Source organism: Panulirus ornatus, chromosome 15 (assembly GCF_036320965.1).
Source record: "Panulirus ornatus isolate Po-2019 chromosome 15, ASM3632096v1, whole genome shotgun sequence".
Classification (NCBI taxonomy): Eukaryota; Metazoa; Arthropoda; class Malacostraca; order Decapoda; family Palinuridae; genus Panulirus; species Panulirus ornatus.
Window position 1 is genome coordinate 28074358 of NC_092238.1, and position 18675 is coordinate 28093032.

General features: G+C 42.1%; 1 protein-coding gene across 1 annotated transcript in view; it reads right to left on the reverse strand.

Annotated features, from left to right (window-relative positions):
- Positions 1 to 589: 589 nt before the first annotated feature.
- Positions 590 to 18675, reverse strand: part of LOC139753804 (dual 3',5'-cyclic-AMP and -GMP phosphodiesterase 11A-like) — a 362719-nt gene continuing 344633 nt past the window's right edge. The window contains exons 14-26 of the mRNA XM_071670684.1: positions 13127 to 13194; positions 12353 to 12531; positions 11416 to 11483; positions 10770 to 10862; positions 10068 to 10118; positions 9779 to 9925; positions 9315 to 9422; positions 8815 to 8924; positions 8323 to 8413; positions 7382 to 7482; positions 6559 to 6699; positions 5429 to 5588; positions 590 to 2992 (exon numbers count right to left, since the gene is read on the reverse strand). Coding sequence (XP_071526785.1) covers positions 2843 to 2992; positions 5429 to 5588; positions 6559 to 6699; positions 7382 to 7482; positions 8323 to 8413; positions 8815 to 8924; positions 9315 to 9422; positions 9779 to 9925; positions 10068 to 10118; positions 10770 to 10862; positions 11416 to 11483; positions 12353 to 12531; positions 13127 to 13194 — 1467 coding nt within the window. The 3' untranslated portion in view covers positions 590 to 2842. The remainder of the gene's footprint in view (positions 2993 to 5428; positions 5589 to 6558; positions 6700 to 7381; positions 7483 to 8322; positions 8414 to 8814; positions 8925 to 9314; positions 9423 to 9778; positions 9926 to 10067; positions 10119 to 10769; positions 10863 to 11415; positions 11484 to 12352; positions 12532 to 13126; positions 13195 to 18675) is intronic.

The following is an 18675-nucleotide window of genomic DNA, read 5'->3' on the forward strand; positions in this document are numbered from 1 at the left end:
GACGTGCTGTGAATGGATTGAACCAGGGCATGTGAAGCGTCTGGGATAATCCATGGAAAGTTCTGTGGGGCCTGGATGTGGAAAGGGAGCTGTGGTTTCAGTGCATTATTACATGACAGCTAGAGACTGAGTGTGAACGAATGAGGCCTTTGTTGTCTTTTCCTAGCGCTACCTCGCACACAGGCGGGGGGAGGGTGTTGTTATTCCATGTGTGGCGGGGTGGCGATGGGAATGAATAAAGGCAGACAGTATGAATTATGTACATGGGTATATATGTATATGTCTGTGTGGGTATATATATATGTATACATTGAGATGTATAGGTATGTATATTTGTGGGTGTGGACATGTATGTATATACGTGTATGTGGGTGGGTTGGGCCATTCTTTCGTCTGTTTCCTTGCGCTACCTCGCTAACGCGGGAAACAGCGACAAAGCAAAATAGAATAAATAAAATAAATGAATAAATATAATATATATATATATATATATATATATATATATATATATATATATATATATATATATATATATATATATATATATATCATATTTATATTTTATTATACTTATTCGATGTCTCCCACGTTTGCAAGGTAGCGCAAGGAACAGACAAAAGAATGGCCCAACCCACCCACATACACATGTATATACATTAACACCCACACATGCACATATACATACCTATACATTTCAATGTATACATACATATACATACACAGACATATACATATATACACATGTACACACTCATACTTGCAGTCCCCATCCATACAGTGCACTGGTACCTTTGGCCAAGGGGCTTTGGAAAGAACATCCTTGTGGCTTATTTTAAATTTGTAAGATCTAATATTCTAATATTTCTTTTTCATTGCACTGTACCTATACAGGTGACATCCATGCCATCACATTCATATTTTACCCTTATTTTCTACATAGTAATATTACAAGTAGTAAATAAAGATATTTTCTGAATCCAAAAACTTTAGAGGAAATTCTAGATAATTAAAGTTTTTGTTGAAAATACTTCCTATACTTTTTGAGAATGATCTAGTAACAACTAGTACTAACATATGCACCTGCATATAATGTATTCTTATTTTCTTATCAACTTTCAGAGAAATCTGAATGCACCAAGATCTTATAATATTTTTGGTTGGTTTGAATATTTTCTTTGTCTCAAGCATACGATGTCATGTTCAGAAGTATTATAACATAAAACTTTATAAATAACTTCACACAGATGCTGTAACTGAAAAGAAAAAAAATTAGAAGCAAGCACTCTGATTTTTTCAATATTCTTTATGTCACTAATAGGGACTTTCTACCCATTGGCTAATCTTAATTACTCAATTAGCATCTTTTGCTATATTTTAATGGGCTGTTACTACTAAAGAAATATCTCTCACAACTAGTGACAAATAGGTTGGACTTGTCCTTGGCACTTGGGTATATTATTAGCTTCTAGACGATACATGAATAAAAAAGTGTCAATATTTTTTGATGTTCCTTTTGTAGACACAAATGAAAGTGCATATTTTCCACCAAACTATATGTCATGTTCATGTTATGAGGATGCAAGAAACCTGAGTGATGTAATGCGAAGCTGAGAACATGTAGTAAATATCTGAATTAACTTGAGTATATTATCTATAGACAACATCTGGAGTTCAAATAATCCTTCAGGTTGAAGCAGTTTATAAACAATATGACATAACAGTAAGTGGTTGTCTGTATACTTGTTATTCAGTCAAACATCTGAACTACTCCAGCTGGGTGCTATTTGTCTCAATCAAGTTGTACCTATTTCAGAATCTTAAATTTAGTATCTTAGTACAGACTGACACTTGCTGATGATGTGCCAGAATATTTTCTTTTCTTAAAACTAAGTAATAGGAGAACAGAAATCCTTAGTGAAGCAAATCAGTTTAACAAGGCATTCCATACTCCTTGTGCAACAACCATTTTTCTTTCTGTTACTTATGAGATAGGAAATATTGTCCCTTTTCTGATAGCTATACTTCAGAATAGTATTTTGCCATCTTTTGTATCAAAAGTAAGGACAATTACAGCTTTTGTCATGATATGTTGACTTCCTAACCTTCAAATATATTCAGTCATTTGGGGTTGGTTTTGGTTGTGGATTGCTAGTGTTTTTGATAAGTTATTTTCAGTAGTTTTTTAGATATGGCCGGTATGATTCATCTCGTTGTTGAGCTTTGCATGCAACCTCTTACTCCTGGGGTTAGGTGGAGGGTTTTGACATCTCCCCCAGGGGTCAAAGGTCGTGGAGGAACCAAGTTTGTAGTCTACTATGACCATTAGGGAAACAATCACTATACATCATTCTTCCTTCTTATCTGCCTTAAGGAAATTCAGACTATCTCTCAGGAAAACATCACCATAACAACACACAGTGAAGCTGGCATAATTTCCTGAGTTCTACATTCACTGGGATCTACATACAAATTAACATCTCCAGACACTCTAAACATGTAACTAAGGCCACATTACCACACTCTTCCAGCAGCATAAGCTTAAGATGCAATGTGATGCAAAGTTTAATATATGATAAGATATACTGTGTTATATTCAACAACAGGTACTCTGATTTTGTGGTTGAACATTATTTACATACAAGGCTGTGAATCATGAGGAAACACAATATATGCAAAATACTGTTGGCTGTTTCAGAAATATGTCACATCATACTTAGTTGCATCAGAGGCATACATCACTGGAATATGAAGAATAACATGGCCTAAAGAACACTCCAACAATCCTGTTCCCTTTACTTCAAAACAGGCAGCAGACTTGGTTCTTCCAGCAGCTCAACGTGGACTATCCATCAGGCACACGAGGAGGGATTTCCGGAGGATCCAGTATGTCAGACAGGCCATTCTGAGAGGCTGCCAGCTTGGACCACTTTGTCATATTCTTGAGGGCACCATCTCTCATGGGAGCAATCTTTGGGTTCACTTTTGCCAGCCTCTGTAGCAAGTTAAGGAGTTAGGAAGAATGGATGTTCTTTTTGGTGTGTAATGTAACTGACTACTAATTTACATTCACTTGTAACAAAATTATTAGTGTTTTTGGTCCAGACAGAGGAGGGTTACTACTATGATTTGACAGCTACTTAATTAGTAGCAAACAGAAAACATGTTAGGGAAGCCTTTTTGAGCCCAGCCAAGGTAACATACTGTGTCCTTTAAGGTTTAATGTTCAGGTCACTATTGATTCTCATTTACATTAATGATTTGCCATATGAAAAAGAATCACAAAATATATATAAAAAATAAAGAGAACATAAATTGGGAGAGTTCCATTGCATATTGTATATCATGTTTTAGAAGAGCCTGTGAAATGTAAAACAGAGAGGAAAGGTTAGAAAAGAGGAAGATATGGTTCAATAAAAGATACCATAAAGCAAAAGAACACAGATATGTACAATGGATGATATAGGAAATAGCTAGCCAAAATTTGCAAGGTATAAGAGAGCAAGGATTAAGTATAGCTAAATTAGAAAGGAGGAAACCCTAAAAAATGACTCTATATCTCAGATAATCATGGAATATATCTCAAAATCCTTCTCCAAGCTGATAGATACCCAGTAAATATGAAGCAAATGAAAAAAAAATGTAATCATTGAAGTACATAATTACTGGGAAAAATAACTCCCAAAAAACTTTCAACCCTAAATTCACATTCAACATGAAAAATAATCTTCACACTGAGTTTGTAAAGCAAATGAATTTCCTGAGAAAAATGCAAAAAAATGCAAGGAATTTTTCATTCCTAAGACAAAAGTGTTTTCTTCCAAATTGATTTACAACATGATTACATGCTTCTATACTTGAAATAATTACGGAAAATATCTCATAATTATTCCCCTAGATGGCAGATTTCTATCTATATCTCTGACACTTGTTCTCTTCACGAACTCCCTCAAGAAGGCGGCCGCAGCGAAAGAGTCTTCATAACTGGTGAACTTCAGTGCTGCATTTCAGCCTTTAGTGCCTCACCGTAACAGGCTACTGGCAGTGAGCAACTCTAGCGCAGCATTTTCAGAGGTGTCCACCTAATGTTCCAACCTATTACTTTTATCTAATGCTTCCATCTAACATTCCTACCTGCTACCTTTACTTAATACTCCTGTCTAATGTTCTTACTTACCATTTCTATCTATTCCTCCTATCACTTTGCCAAAAGGCAGGGCTAGTGCATAGAGCTCACAGCAGGAAAAATCTAGAGTTATGAAGAATGAGTTGCGTGAGTCAAGTGTTGTCAAGTGTTAAGTGTGACAAGGAGAGATTATATGTTTGAGGACAGAATGCTAGCACTCCCCATGTGGGTGAGGCAGAAAAGAAAGGAAACTGCTGAATTACAGGACAGAGTATCTATGGTGGATGAGGTCTGTAAAACACTAGAAAAGATGTTCATAGAGCATATGCATGATTACTTGCAAGTGATGATCTACCCATGCAAGAGAAAACATGAGTCTAAGGTACGGAGGTTGTAGTAATATATCTCGGAGACTTCTACAAAGACAGTGAGCACCATTCTAAGCTAACAGGTGGATGGAAGGACTATGTATTCCTGGATTGTGAGGTTCTTACACTGCATCACTTATGAAGATGGTAAAAGGACTGAATTTTTATGCAGATATAAGAGGGAGACTCCTTTGATACACAGAAATTATGTTTGTAGAAGGGAACAGCAGATGCATGTCAGAGGAGCCTTCTTGAATAGACTGGGGTTACTAATGGTGTACTACAAGGCTTGGTCTTGGGACCCTTGCTCTTTATGGTCAACATGGGTTGGTCTTGGGACCATTGCTCTTTATGGTCAACATGGGTTGGTCTTGGGACCATTGCTCTTTATGGTCAACATGGGTTGGTCTTGGGACCATTGCTCTTTATGGTCAGTGTAAGTGAAATGCCAGTGGGATATAGGGAAATGTGACCATTGCTTTTTAAGTTCAACATTGGATTTGATGAAGATGACATGAAACAGATGTTTGAATAGGATAGCAAATGATGAACTAGTGGGCATGACCAGAAACTGAGCCACGGCTGAAAGGAAGAGGAAATATTTCTGTTGTAATGATGAAAGATGAAACTAATTAAGTGAAGAAACAGTGGATGCAAAGAAATTACTTAAATTCAAGAGGCAAGTTATATATGGAAAAAAACTAAGGTTGTTAAATGGGACCTCATGAGCATAAAAGTTCCCCTGTATTCAGAGAAAGGTAATTATAAATACTAATTCAGCTGTACATGTATATAATATGAATAAGTTTGAAACAGTGTATGATACAATGAAAGCATAAGAGATATGGTCTAACTGATGTAGAACTTCCTCCTATTTTGTACAAGTTAGTAAACAGAAACAGGTTATCTTTCTCTCTAACATATACTTAAGACACACCTCAAAGAGTGGCAGACAGATGTCCTTGATCCAGCGCATCTGTAGAAGGGGCAGCTCATGTTTGCGGTCTCTGTCCATGAGGGCAGGAGGCGTAATCTTAAGCTTTGTCTTCTCCAGGTCTCCTTGGTCGAAGAACTCCGATGTCACTAACTTTGCCACCCTGCAGTGGGTTGAAACAATTGCTGAATATATAAGTAGCTGGTCGTCTGGTCTTTAGGCTTATTGACTGCCAACATCATTTTGTGACCATTGACTGAAAAAAATCTGAACACCCTCTTCAGGTGTTAGTGACAATTCTAAAACCATACTCAATGAAATGTAACAAATAATGAGCTAAAAAGATGTTACGATTGTAGCAGTAAAACGTATAACTTACCCAATGTGACATGTAAAATATGTCATTCTACAATGAATAAATGTCATAATATGTAATGCAATAGAAAAAATAATGCTAATATATCTTGCATATGTCTAACAAATGCTATCCATGACACAGAAATATAACTTGTGTAGCTACAGAAGTATATGTATGTAGACCCCTGAATGATACAAAAAAAAAAAAAACTATTTTTATGAGCATAAACTAATTGTGAAAGTGTCATCACCAAAATTAAATCTTTTTAATTCACTTTGAAGTACCTGAATAAAAAAAAAAAAACATTATTGTGAACCATGGACATTAATGCTCAGTACGTATAAACCATGGCCTTCTTTTCAAGAAGATAGTTTAAGGGGAAACACCAGATAACCTGATACTTTGGAAAAGGATTTGCATTGGGTCCATCCACAGTGAAACATTGAAATGGTTGCATTAAAAAAACACCAAATCAACAAGAATCAGCTAAATCAAAAGAAGGTAAAACAGAGAAAAATGACGAAAATTAAAACAAAAATGAATGTGAATGAAGAAAAGATGGACATACTGAGGGAATTAAGCACTAAAGAAGTTATAATCCTTGATAGCCAAGCTCTGTTCATCGGACAATGTCAATGTCTACGAAAGCTCCAACCCATTTACCCTTTGCACACAAGTTACACAAATGAAGAAGAGACCAATGAATGGAAAGATGAAAGCAGGCGATCAGGTAGAGAACAATATTGAAGGCCAGCTGGTAGGCTGAACTCCTTACTTGAACTGGATGTCCCAGGGTTTGGTGGAGGCTGCGATGTCACAGGCTGTCATAAGCAGCGAACGGAGAAGGTCTCTGTGTTCCCTCACACCCACGTCGAACTGGCCCTCATCCACCAACGGGAAGAACTGTGACCGTAATCTGAAGGAGCGAAGAGTACATGTGGAAATGGTGACAGGTATTTGAAGGGTACTGAAAGAGGAGTGTAACAGATGTGTGTGTGGTGGTGGCGGTGGGGAGGGGGGGACTGCTGGATTCCGGAGTCGTGATGGGGTAATATCAGAAAAAGTTGTGATAGATAGCAAGAATGTGAAATAGTCATGTAAAGCATCTGGAGTGTAATATGTGTGCTAGGGATATGTAAGATGTGCTGACAGGTCCATGAGCCATACGAGTGTAGCGAGTCTATTGACGTGTGTGTGTAACTAAAAGTGTTCGAAGGTGTGTGAGAAGTGGGGCACTGAGATGCGTAATGACGTGCATTTGGAGGTGTAAAAGGGTGTTTAAGAGAAGCAGGGCTGTAGGGGAACCAAAGAGTAACAGAGAGACGAGAATGCTTTGTGTGTTCTGAACCTTAAGCCTGGGCGATAAAATGTGAAATGAGTTACGGAATATGAAGCATCACAACATGACTTTATTTGGATTTTGACTATCTACACTAATATTAGAAGGATTAAACGAATTCTTATTTGATATAAGGACAGTTTTAAAAAATCAATTAACAGGTACATATAAAGGAGCAAGTTTATCAGGTAAGGTTCAATTAGCAGGAAACAAAGAAGGTGGGGGGTCATTGGGTGTGTTCCGTGTGGTAGATACTCACTGGAAGTAGACGGTGAGGTCAGTGGCAAGGATGGAGACCTTGAGAATGTTCATCACTCGCGAATACTGAGATGAGGACAGGTTGCTGAAGATGTTGTGACCCTGGAAGCATCAGTTGAGTTCACCACAGAGGAAAAGAACATATATGAGAGGGAAAGAGAGAAAGGTAACGTGGGTAGATTAAGAAAAAACACATTTTGTGACCATTTACCAAATCTTGCCGCCAACAAACCCTCCATATTGAAACAAAAAGGTAACAAACTTTAATCCTAAAGGTTAGCATGAATCTCCATAAACCATACATATATCTACAAGAAGCTTGCTCTTGTGACTATACTACTATGTACAACAATAGACCAGACCAGTGAAACGCACTTTTACAACCTACAGTGACTGGACACAGACCTTTAAGACAGCATACAACACTGAGACACACTTCCCCGACCTGCCATGTCCAAAATCTGGTGTCTACACAATTACACGTGTAAACATCCATGCTGATCCAGTATATCAAGCTTATGCTCCCTTCCAATGTTCTGTGGCGATGCTTCTTTGACATAAGCCTGTTTAGCTCTAACAAGACCCCCCTTAACTATGGCTTACAATCGGTGGTGTGGTTAACGAATATGGTAAAAACCCTTGTAAATGCATTTGTGTGTGTGTGTGTGTGTGTGTGTGTGTGTGTGTGCAGAGCGGTGAAGTTCTTCCTAAATATTAGCATAAATCAGCTTCTGGAGTCACTCCTGCGGAGTTACTGGCAATAACTTCAACCGACGTCTAGGATTCGTTTCCCTCAGTGTGGAAATGGCAGTACTGAAAAAAAAAAAGAACTGATGAGTACCGAGCTTCATACATAGCACTGTCTCGTCCACTGTCATTCCCTCATCCTACCGATCTCTCTCTCGCTCCAACTCTCCCTCTCTCTTCATTCCTCCTACGTACCTCGGAGTTGAGGATCATGACGGCGTGGTTGAAGTGGTGCTGTTCCATAGTGTTTTGAGTCCCATAGAGGAGAGCCAGCGCTGACCCCGTCCTGTCGGAAGACGCAAAATAAGAAAAATATAAAAATGCATAAACCAGTCCAACTTCCCATGAAGCCCCTACCCCTCTGTGACTGAGTTGACTGTCGATGGTGCAGCGAAGATGAAGGTGTAAATGAGGCGAAGAAAACTAGCGATAATAATGGTGTCGTGAAAATGTACTTTAGTGAAGAAGTGGGTGTAGTAGAGACGTAGTTTTGTAAAGATGAGGCAACAGCGAATATGGTCTTGGACCTGACCCCTCTTAAGATAATCCAAGGTCAATTCAAGGTCAGTGCAAAAGAGGTAGTTCTGTATAATGCTGTTATTCCGTCTGATGATAATGGATATAATGACAGTGGAAGTAATGGGGGATAATGGGAAGGAGGTAGGGTGAAGGAGGACTCAGACTCACTTCTCCTGAAAGGAATTATTGGTTCCCCGATGATCCAGGTCGTGACAGAGGCAGCCAACAAACATCCCCAGGCACTCGACCTCCTCAAAGGTCGACATCGCGTCGCAAGTCTGCCGGAGGTAGACTTAGCTGCTTTGACGTGTTACAATGGGAGTGGGCTGTGTTAGGTGGCATATATATATATATATATATATATATATATATATATATATATATATATATATATATATATATATATATATATATATATATATACGAAAAGACTTTCAGTTTATATTTAGATTTCTAATAAAATTGTAATTCACCATAAAATTGAAACACAACAATACGTTTTGCATCAGGAAAGTAAACTACATAGTAACGTCATGCGTTACTTTCTGTTACTATAAATGTAACTGTCTATCGGTGCATTTTTCTTTTGCTCCTTTTATATATGTACCTTTGTCTGCCTGCATGCTCGCATCTCTCTCTCTCTCTCTCTCTCTCTCTCTCTCTCTCACCTTCAGGAGGGAGAACATGTTGTGAGCGACGTTGAAGGCATGACGCCAGTTATGGTATGGCACATTTCTATAATTCCTTTTGACTGTGATGAGCCACCGTAATAGTGTCTGCAAGGAAAATTAAGGAGAGATTAGGTTAGGTTGTTACAAACACTCTTATGCACCGTACATTGTCATACGCCATAAGTTCATCACATCCACCCTAGCTGGAAGAGGGTTATAGTGAACAGCCTGGACTGTTCAGTCTTATAAACTTTATATGTCTAATTAGAATTGGGGTATAATAGTGAAGGATTATTAACAGTTTGGAATAGGGGGTATAATTGTGAAGGATTATTCAGAGTTTGGAATAGGGGGTATAATGGTAAAGGATTATTCATATTTTGCGCTTTGTGTCTATACATTTTAGTTCTGCAGGGTTACCCTCTATTCTGACCTGAACCTGAAGGTGACCTGGAGATTACCTTGTACTCTATCTTGAACCTGGAGGTGAGCCTCAGGTCTGAGAACATCCTGACGGCGGCCAGGACCATCTGGTCTTGGCTGAGGGAGAAGTCGTCGAAGGTCAGGGAGCCCAGGTTCCACTTGCTGGCCTCGGGCGCCGCTTCCCTCTGTCAGGGTGAGGGGTCAGAGACACAAATGGGTCACCAACAGGAACACCCATGATCGCTACGAGTTCCTTAGATCTCACTAATTCAAGAGATAAGTCAAATGAAGTCAAATCCATCCATTATGATACTATACATATATTACCTGTAGCGCCTGAACCTCCTGGGCCGAGGCTGTGGCGTGGTATGACAGGACCTGAGGGAGGAGAAGAAGAATTCACCAATTAGTTGTCCATCTCGTACACACCTGGGGGGATGGGTCTGGAGGCCTTCAGTGTGTCATTACTGGCTATGAGCGTCACATTAACAGCTGGGAAGTGACTCGATTAATACAAGATATTGTTGCTTGGATTAAAGTGACGCACTCGTCACAGTCTGAAGGGCTGGTCTGTACTGCCGATACCCAAATGGGTGGGAGAGGGACCACGCTCAGAGGACCACTTGCTTTTCCACTTCCAGTCACCCAATCTCGAACACAGGTAAGGATTGAGTGGGGTCTTTACACGCGAATGAAAGTGATATATCACTGACTCAGTCGTCAGTTCAGTATTACTCCAGCTCTCGATTTAATTGCTTTATAATTAACTAGTTATGTGATTAATTTGATAAAGATAGAGAATCACTGATAATAGTATTAATATCATGATCCATATGTTTACAGCAAGTAGCGAAAGTCCACATGCTTGAGTTCATGTCTTAAGTTATCCACCAACAATACATATATACAATGATGACAAACTAGAGAACAGAATATGAGCGAAATGAATCCTTTTCTTCGTCTGTCCCTGGCGCTACCCCGCTAAGCGCGGGAAACTGTGAAAGCAAAAGATGTTTTCCACAGCCTTACCTCAATGGCCACCTTCTGCCGGGCCATGGCCTTCTCTAGTTCGTTGTACATGAGGGTGTTGTTGATGCCCAGCCCGCAGAAGATGGTGAAGGCCTGACGGAGGCGCAGAAGGAGGAGAGAGGAGAAAAGTCTTTTAGCGAGGGGTTATGACCAGGTGAAGAGGGTAGGGGAGCTGGAGGAGTTCGAAGGTAGGGGGTTATATTCAACTGGTGTACATATGGGGGTATACCTCTCTGGGGAGGCAGGTGAGGGTATACCTCTTTGGGGAGGAAGGTGAGGGTGTATCTGTCTGAGGCACAGGTGGGAGTATATCTAACTGGGGAGAATAACAAGGTCACATCTATCTGGGGTACAAATGGGTAAAACATTAGAAAGATGATTACAGATTCAAAGTCTCTGATTACATTTCTATCTCACGAATTACATTATTGACGCACAAGTGAATCCATTCTATTAGAAATCAAAAGCCAAGTTAAAATATAATCTATCCCCCTAAAAAAAACCCACAGAAACTCAAGTCTTTCCACGACCCTCTCTGTCACTTTTTGAGATTTCATGCACGAGACAGAGAGAGAGAGAAAGAGATGCAGCGTGAACGGTGAGTGAGACGTGTTCACCACCACACAATTCTCGTCAGTGACCCAACCTCAAAGAGCTGCTCGTCGTTTTCGTCGAAGGGTTGACCGTTGAGTTTGTTGATGATCTTGGCCACACCTGTGGGGGGTAAAAAGAGAGAGACAAAATGGAGAGTAGGCGGGTGGTGAGAGAGAGAGAGAGAGAGAGAGAGAGAGAGAGAGAGAGAGAGAGAGAGAGAGAGAGAGAGAGAGAGAGAGAGAGAGAGAGAGAGATGGATAGAGCAATATACTACACAGAATAATGAGCTTTTTTCAACCTCGAACAACACATCCTACCATAACCCACAAGTTACAGCCCACTGTCGTAAATATCCACTGACCTGTTTACATCCCAGAATCAGCCATTTACATCCCAGAATCAGCCATTTACATCCCGTAAATCACCTGGTTGACTCTAGGGGAAGCATCGCCACTTACACCACCTACACTCCCTTCGCCAACCACCTAAACTCTCACGTTCTTCTTTATGATTCCCCATCCATCTACCGCCCCACCTTCACTCACCCACTGCGTAAACACATCTGTAAACCTCACCTACACTCCATCAACACGGACTTACAGCGTAGAAAATCTACACCACTAACAACCATTCCCTTTTTTTTTTTCAACTACTGCTATACCCAATCATCAAGGAACACCCGTGCAGTCCCACCTACAAGTTATTCATTACTACCAACCCAGTCACCCACGTACACTCCTCCTCCGCCACCTGCATCAACCGGTACACCCACCTATACTATGGCATCTCGATGACATTACAACCTCAGACCCTTTTCTTCACTTCGAAGAGACTGCTAGGTCTATTGTCTCTTCGAGAGAGATGATCTCTCGCACTCCACATTCTCCCCTTAGTTCTTCTATCTCTCCACACACACACACCCCTCTCCCCACTTACACTGCCACCTGCACTAATCTACCAACCCACCTACACTGCCACCCGCAACCCACCTATGATCTGGAAGTTTCTGTTTCTGATGGGCATGGCGAGCATAGAGCGGACGTTCCCTGCGCTGCCCTTCTCCACTTCGACGCTATCGGCGATGTTGAGGTTCTCGCCCGAAGACGCCACCTGCTCGGCCAGATGAAGCAGGTGTTTCGCCATCTCGCTCGACCCCACCTCCTTGGCGCTACGAAACGCGTACGTGTGAGTAAGTCGGCCATTAAATGAATAAACACACACACACACACACACACACACACACACACACACGTATCCTAATGAATGAACCATGTAATCGAAAAGTGACCAATAAATGTAGAGTATCTATTTGATAAATGAACTGATAAATATGGCTGGTAGAGGAACAATTACGAGACTCAATAAACATTATGGGTCGAATGGAACAGATGATGACTGCTTGCCTCTATGCGAGAAGGATTCGAACCCATGACATACATGAAATTTTAGCATTCAGGCGAAGAAAGAGACTTCTTCACTATGCCTATCGAGGGAGGGGGGTCATAATGCTTAACCCCTGCTCTCGGTGATGGAGAAAATGAGCCATCACCAACACTTTTATAGTCACCACCACAAGACCACCTAAGTCTTCACCAACACAGTCACAACTATCATCAACACTACCATGCTCCTCCTTAGTACGACCACATCCACCAACAACACAACCACAATCGTAAACCACCACTACCATAGCCATCACTAACCCTACCACAGTCACCACCAACAGAAACACAGTCGTCTCCACTACCATCACAGTCACTTACTTGTTCTTCGACTGGCCGGAGACTGGACAATTCAGCTCGAATATTTTGGAGAACTTCACGTTCTGTTTCTGAAAGCGTGGAAGGAGTAGAAATACACATTAATACACAGGAATACCGGAAAGCCTTCGTTCAACTTACAAAGTTAGTCTACAGGTGGTGGTGGGGGAGGAGGGGGTGTCACAGGCGTCAGGAAGATGAGGAACACCTGATGAGGTTTGATGAGGTGGAGGAGGATATGAAGGGAGTGGAATGGGGGATAAAGAAACACACAGGCAGGAGGGTAGGTAGGTAAGTGGACAGAGATGGGAGAAATGATGGGGGGTTTATGAAATGGGGGGAGGGCCCTTCACAGGTCTACAAAAACAAGGTAGGGTCCAAAGTCTCTTATTCTCTCTCCCTCAAATTAAGGTTATATATACGTCATGCAGAACTCTAATATTAATGGTATATAACAAAAAACAAATCTTCCTACATGTGCGGAAGGTCGTAGAAGGAGACTAGAGACACAGACATACACAGGAGCAACGTGTGCACGCGCATGCAAGCAAGCACGATTATGCACGCCACCCCCACCGGAGCATCCAGGCGCAATTGGGGTTAAGTTCCTACCACATTACCTGCTGGAGTCGTCGACGAGATCGGTCGCCCGCTAGTGAAGCCACGGGGAGGGACTGTCTCACTTCACGTATCAACAAAGATTCGAACTTCCATCGCGGGGATCAACTGCGAACACAGCAGTGGAAATATCCGGCATCTCCTTACCTTTGTGGGTACAGTTGCCGCTCGAAGCAGTGTCATCATGTCCGACTGAACCTGACCCAGAACTGGGGTTCGTCCTGTATCGTCTTGCAGAAGGCTGACGGCAGAGAAGCATAGCAACACACACGATAGCTTTCAAAGCAAACGTCACGACCTAGATATGAAACGATGTGTATAGCGGCTAACACACGGCTCTTGGACAAATGTATATTTTCCTTATATATTTTCCTCTCTCGGATGAATAGGCAGTGGCTCGTCCACGAGGTCAACTGGGCAAGGTCATGTTCCCCCCTTCCCCTCCACTGGCAGGGGTATAAACCTGGGGGAGCTGTGGTGGACCAATGTCCTTCTGGGTTATAGTGGGTTATAGGATCTCTAAGATTACGTCTGACTGTTTTAATAAGGCTTTGTAAGGGAGGAGGAGGAGGTGGGGGTCGTTTGGTTTGAGTTGTAAGGGCTATCACCTCAACAGTCGGGTCAATATGGTGGTAGGGGTTAAGCTAGAGTGGTCGTAATGCTGAGGTTATTATGTTTGGAAGGGGGGCGGGTCACAGCCCAGGAGTCCTCTGTGTGGGTGTGGGAAGAGAATCACGAAGCAGTGGGAGGGAGTGACTCAACAGGACACACTACTCGCTTGGTGTGCTGAGAAAACCCAACGTGCACACGAAGGGAGATCGGGAGATGGGAAAAATGTAATGTAGATACAAAATAGAAAAAAAAAAATATATCTATCAAGGAAGCATGAAAAATGGAGATAACGAGACCATCTTGGCAAAGAAAAAACACCAATTACAAAAATACTAGACGGAAAAAAATATGTACGAATGGGCAAAAGGAGACAGAAATGAAAAAAGAAAAAGGCTGGATATCAAAAAATATAAATGCGCGTTTAAGGACAAAGGAGAAAAAAAAAAAAATGATGTCCAGGAAGCAAGTAACACTCGTGTGCCCGTGTATGTACTCGGCTGCTCTCGCCGTGTTGTCACCTTGCCTGCAGCCGTGTGTGGCGAGTCTAACTCAGCTGCTGCTGCTGCTGCTGGTGTTGGTACTGCTGCCTCCCCCGGGCTCTGTGCTCCTGCCTTGGCATGCGTCACTAGCTGTTGCTGCTCCTGTTCCTCCTCCCCTGACACCGACTCCCGAGGTGGCAAAGACACCTTGGCTGTCTCCAGAGACGCCCTTGACGAAGGAGGAGGAGGAGGAGGAGGAGGAGGGGGGAGGAGGAGGAGGAGGGGGAGGCGGAGGAGGAGGAGGAGGAAGAGGAGGAAGCGCAGCCTTGACCTTGATGGTGGCACGCATGGAGGAGGTCATTTTGTTCACGGTGCAGCGGGTGGCGCCCCCTCTGCGAGCCGTAGACCGCCGTACAACCACACTGTTTCTGGCCGCCAGCGGTGCTGGGGTCTCTTCCTCCTGCGTGGCATATCAACACCTCACCTTAACATGTATAGTCCACCTCTGGCCTTAAATCCTACCAACCCCACAACGGTTCCTTCCTGCATTCACTGCCATTAATATCAAGCTCATCTGACTACGCACACCAGCAAGGGTGGGGAGACTGGCGTCCAAATATTCTCACTTTAGTCCAGAATCTTATCTAAGAATATCTATATCAACTAGACGGGAGTCACTGTGACAGAAACATGGTTAGAGACTTGAGTGGTTCTTATCGTAGCAAGTTCTGCTAACTTTATCACAAAGGTCACAATACACTTACCAAGGCACTTGAGAGGTCAAGTTAATGATGTGTCACCGGCAGTACATCAGCTGAAATCAGTCACTACATTACACTTACCAATATCATCAGTTTTGTACCCTTCAAAATACATGCTGTAATGCCAAGGCTCCTGTAATGAGATCTTGTATTCCTGTGGTCAAAGGAACGTACTCTCTCAAATGCTTCGAGATGATGAGGTCATTTACAGGCTCCAGAGGATGTGTGATGATGGTGGGTGTGGACCTCCGAGAGTGGCTGGGAGAGCCAGGTGAGGGTGTGGATGGAGGAGTTTAAGTCTCGGTGAGAGTGAGGTATGGCTGGGAGAGCCTAGCCGTGCCGGTGAGAGTAGGGTGTGGCTGGAACAGCCTTAGTACCAGTGAGAGTGGGGTGTGGCCGTCTGAATCTAGATCTAGTGAGAGTGTGGCTGGGAGAGTCTAGGTTCAGTGACAGTGGAGTGTGGATGGGAGAGCCTAGTGCCAGGTGAGTGTAGGGTGTAGTAGTGGAAACCCGGTTCTCTCGATAGGAGTGTGAAAAAGAGGAGGACACTAAATGCAGCGACATCTGAGTGTACTCGACTTTCGGATTTTGACTTATGCATTCTATAATGACGTATTACATATAGTGTGTGTCTGCTCTTCGTTGAGTATAACTTAAGTTAACTTTGTTGAATATAAGCAGCGCCCTCATGAAAGTGTGTGTGTGTGCGTGTGTGTGTGTGTGTGTGTGTGTGTGTGTGTGTGTGTGTGTGTGTGTGTGTGTGTGTGTGTGTGTGTGTGTGTGTGTGTGTGTGCGTGTGCAAAATTCTTATGTACAAATACCATGTGCTGACAGTACTTATTGTGCATTAACAACATTGCATATATATATATATATATATATATATATATATATATATATATATATATATATATATATATATATATATATATATATATATATATATATTTAACCCCGACTTACGATGGTTCGACTTACAATTCTACGATGGTGAGATATACAACGCTTCATTATAGAACATGCTTTGTGTTAGATGATATTGTCTATCTGTAAGGTAATTACGGGATCTAAGGAAGTTTATGTTAGGGTAGGCTATGCTATGATGTACGGTATCAAATGCAGTTTCAAGTTTCAACTTACGACGGGTTTATCGGAACGTAACCCCATCGTAAGTCGAACATATATATATATATATATATATATATATATATATATATATATATATATATATATATATATATGCTCTTCGTTGCTTAAGTTATCTGCTTATCTGCTTAAGTTCTCCATCAGTGAGATTCGAACCGCCGCCCGTATAGTGGGAGACGAACGCTTTACCATCAGGCCACTAGGCGCCTAAACACCCATTTTGGTGGAGGCATTAAGTAGTTTCTTGGAAGTGCTTTTGCTAAGCACTTATTTCCTGATCCTGTGTCCTTCATGCTTAACGGTAAACCTGGGAGAAAAGTACTCCTGGACAGACTGACTGCCCTGGAACAGGTGTTGGTCACAGCAAGACGAAAGGGTATTCGATTACAATCGTAGAGGGCAGTTACTTAATGACACACCTTCGTGGTTCCCTGCGTCACTTAATGTCCTTTATGTTCACCTTCATGTTAGTACATTTGCGTACCTTGGTTGTATCGCGTCCGTCTCTCACTATACGGACAGCGGTTCGAATCTCACCCATGAGGGAAGTGAATCGTCTCCCTGGGTGTGTTTTTGTCGTTCATACACATAGCTGTGTGAACGACTCCCTGATCTTCTCCGGAGGGAAGTGGCTACCAAGGCTGTGCCTATATACGAACAAACACCAAAATAAGCTCCCTATTTCCTGCCGCCACGGGGAGGGAAGAAGGGAGAGAGGGAGGAAGGGAGGGAGGGAGTTCCTGTGGTGCATCCTCCCTCCCGCACGACACCCTGTCTGTTGCCTTGCCTCAACACATGCTAGGAGGTGTGGTGGTGGTGGCGGCGTTGGTCGTGTTGGTAACTGTGGCAGTCCTGTGCTTGGCTTTTGGGAGAGGGGAGAAGGGAGGGCAAATCCAGGGTGGGGTGGTGTGTTGGGTGGGTCGTGGAGGGATCATGCTGGAATCTCGTGCAGCAATACATAGGGAGGGAGTGAGGGAGGGAGGGAAGGTATAAGGGAAAGGGGGGTGGGAGGGTTCACAGCCCCAGACCTCCCTCTTTTGCTCTCTACACACACAGAAGAAAGATATGTAAATATGACTACGATCTAAAAGGCGTCATCCAACCAAGACACTATATATATATATATATATATATATATATATATATATATATATATATATATATATATATATATATATATATATATATATATATATTACACTTGGATAAATATAAAATTCCACGGATTCAAAATAGTTGCACCTTTATTAGAAATGATCGAGAAATGGTACAGCCATGTACAGAAAATGGGAAGCGTGACATACCCCAAAATGTATTAAAAAATGGACGCCCTAGAGGATAGCATCCAGTAGGACTTCCTATTCACAGGTTTGTTAGTCTAACATAATTTCTAACACCCCCGTGACTGGATGAGTCAATTCACTATTCACCTGGTGGGAAAGCTGACCTTTGACCTCATGTAATTAGCTGGGGGTCACGTTCTCTGGGGTGGGGTGGGGGGGGGGGGGAATCTGTTACAATACCCACTTGTGCTTAGGTCATTTCAGGTCAAGGTCACCACCAGCCCACCTTGGGTGACTCATGTTCTGATGAGTGTGACCTACAGTGACCTGACGTCTGGGTGAGGAGTTGGGTCAAGATATGGACGAACAACATCTCTCATTGAGTAGGTGTTCCTATGATATATCTTCTAATAATAGTCTTTGTGATACATTGAAAAACTGATTCATTACCAAACATCTTTAAATAAATCATTTTCACAGACATAAAACCTCGTGACATCACTAAAAATCTTGTGTGACATCATATTTACAAATCCCCCGTGACTTCATTACTTACAATCCCCGGAGACATGATGAGGAGGAGGAGGAGGAAGAAGAAGAAGAAGAAAGAGAAGAAGAAAAAGAAGAAGAAGAAGAAGGGAAAGAAGAGGCAG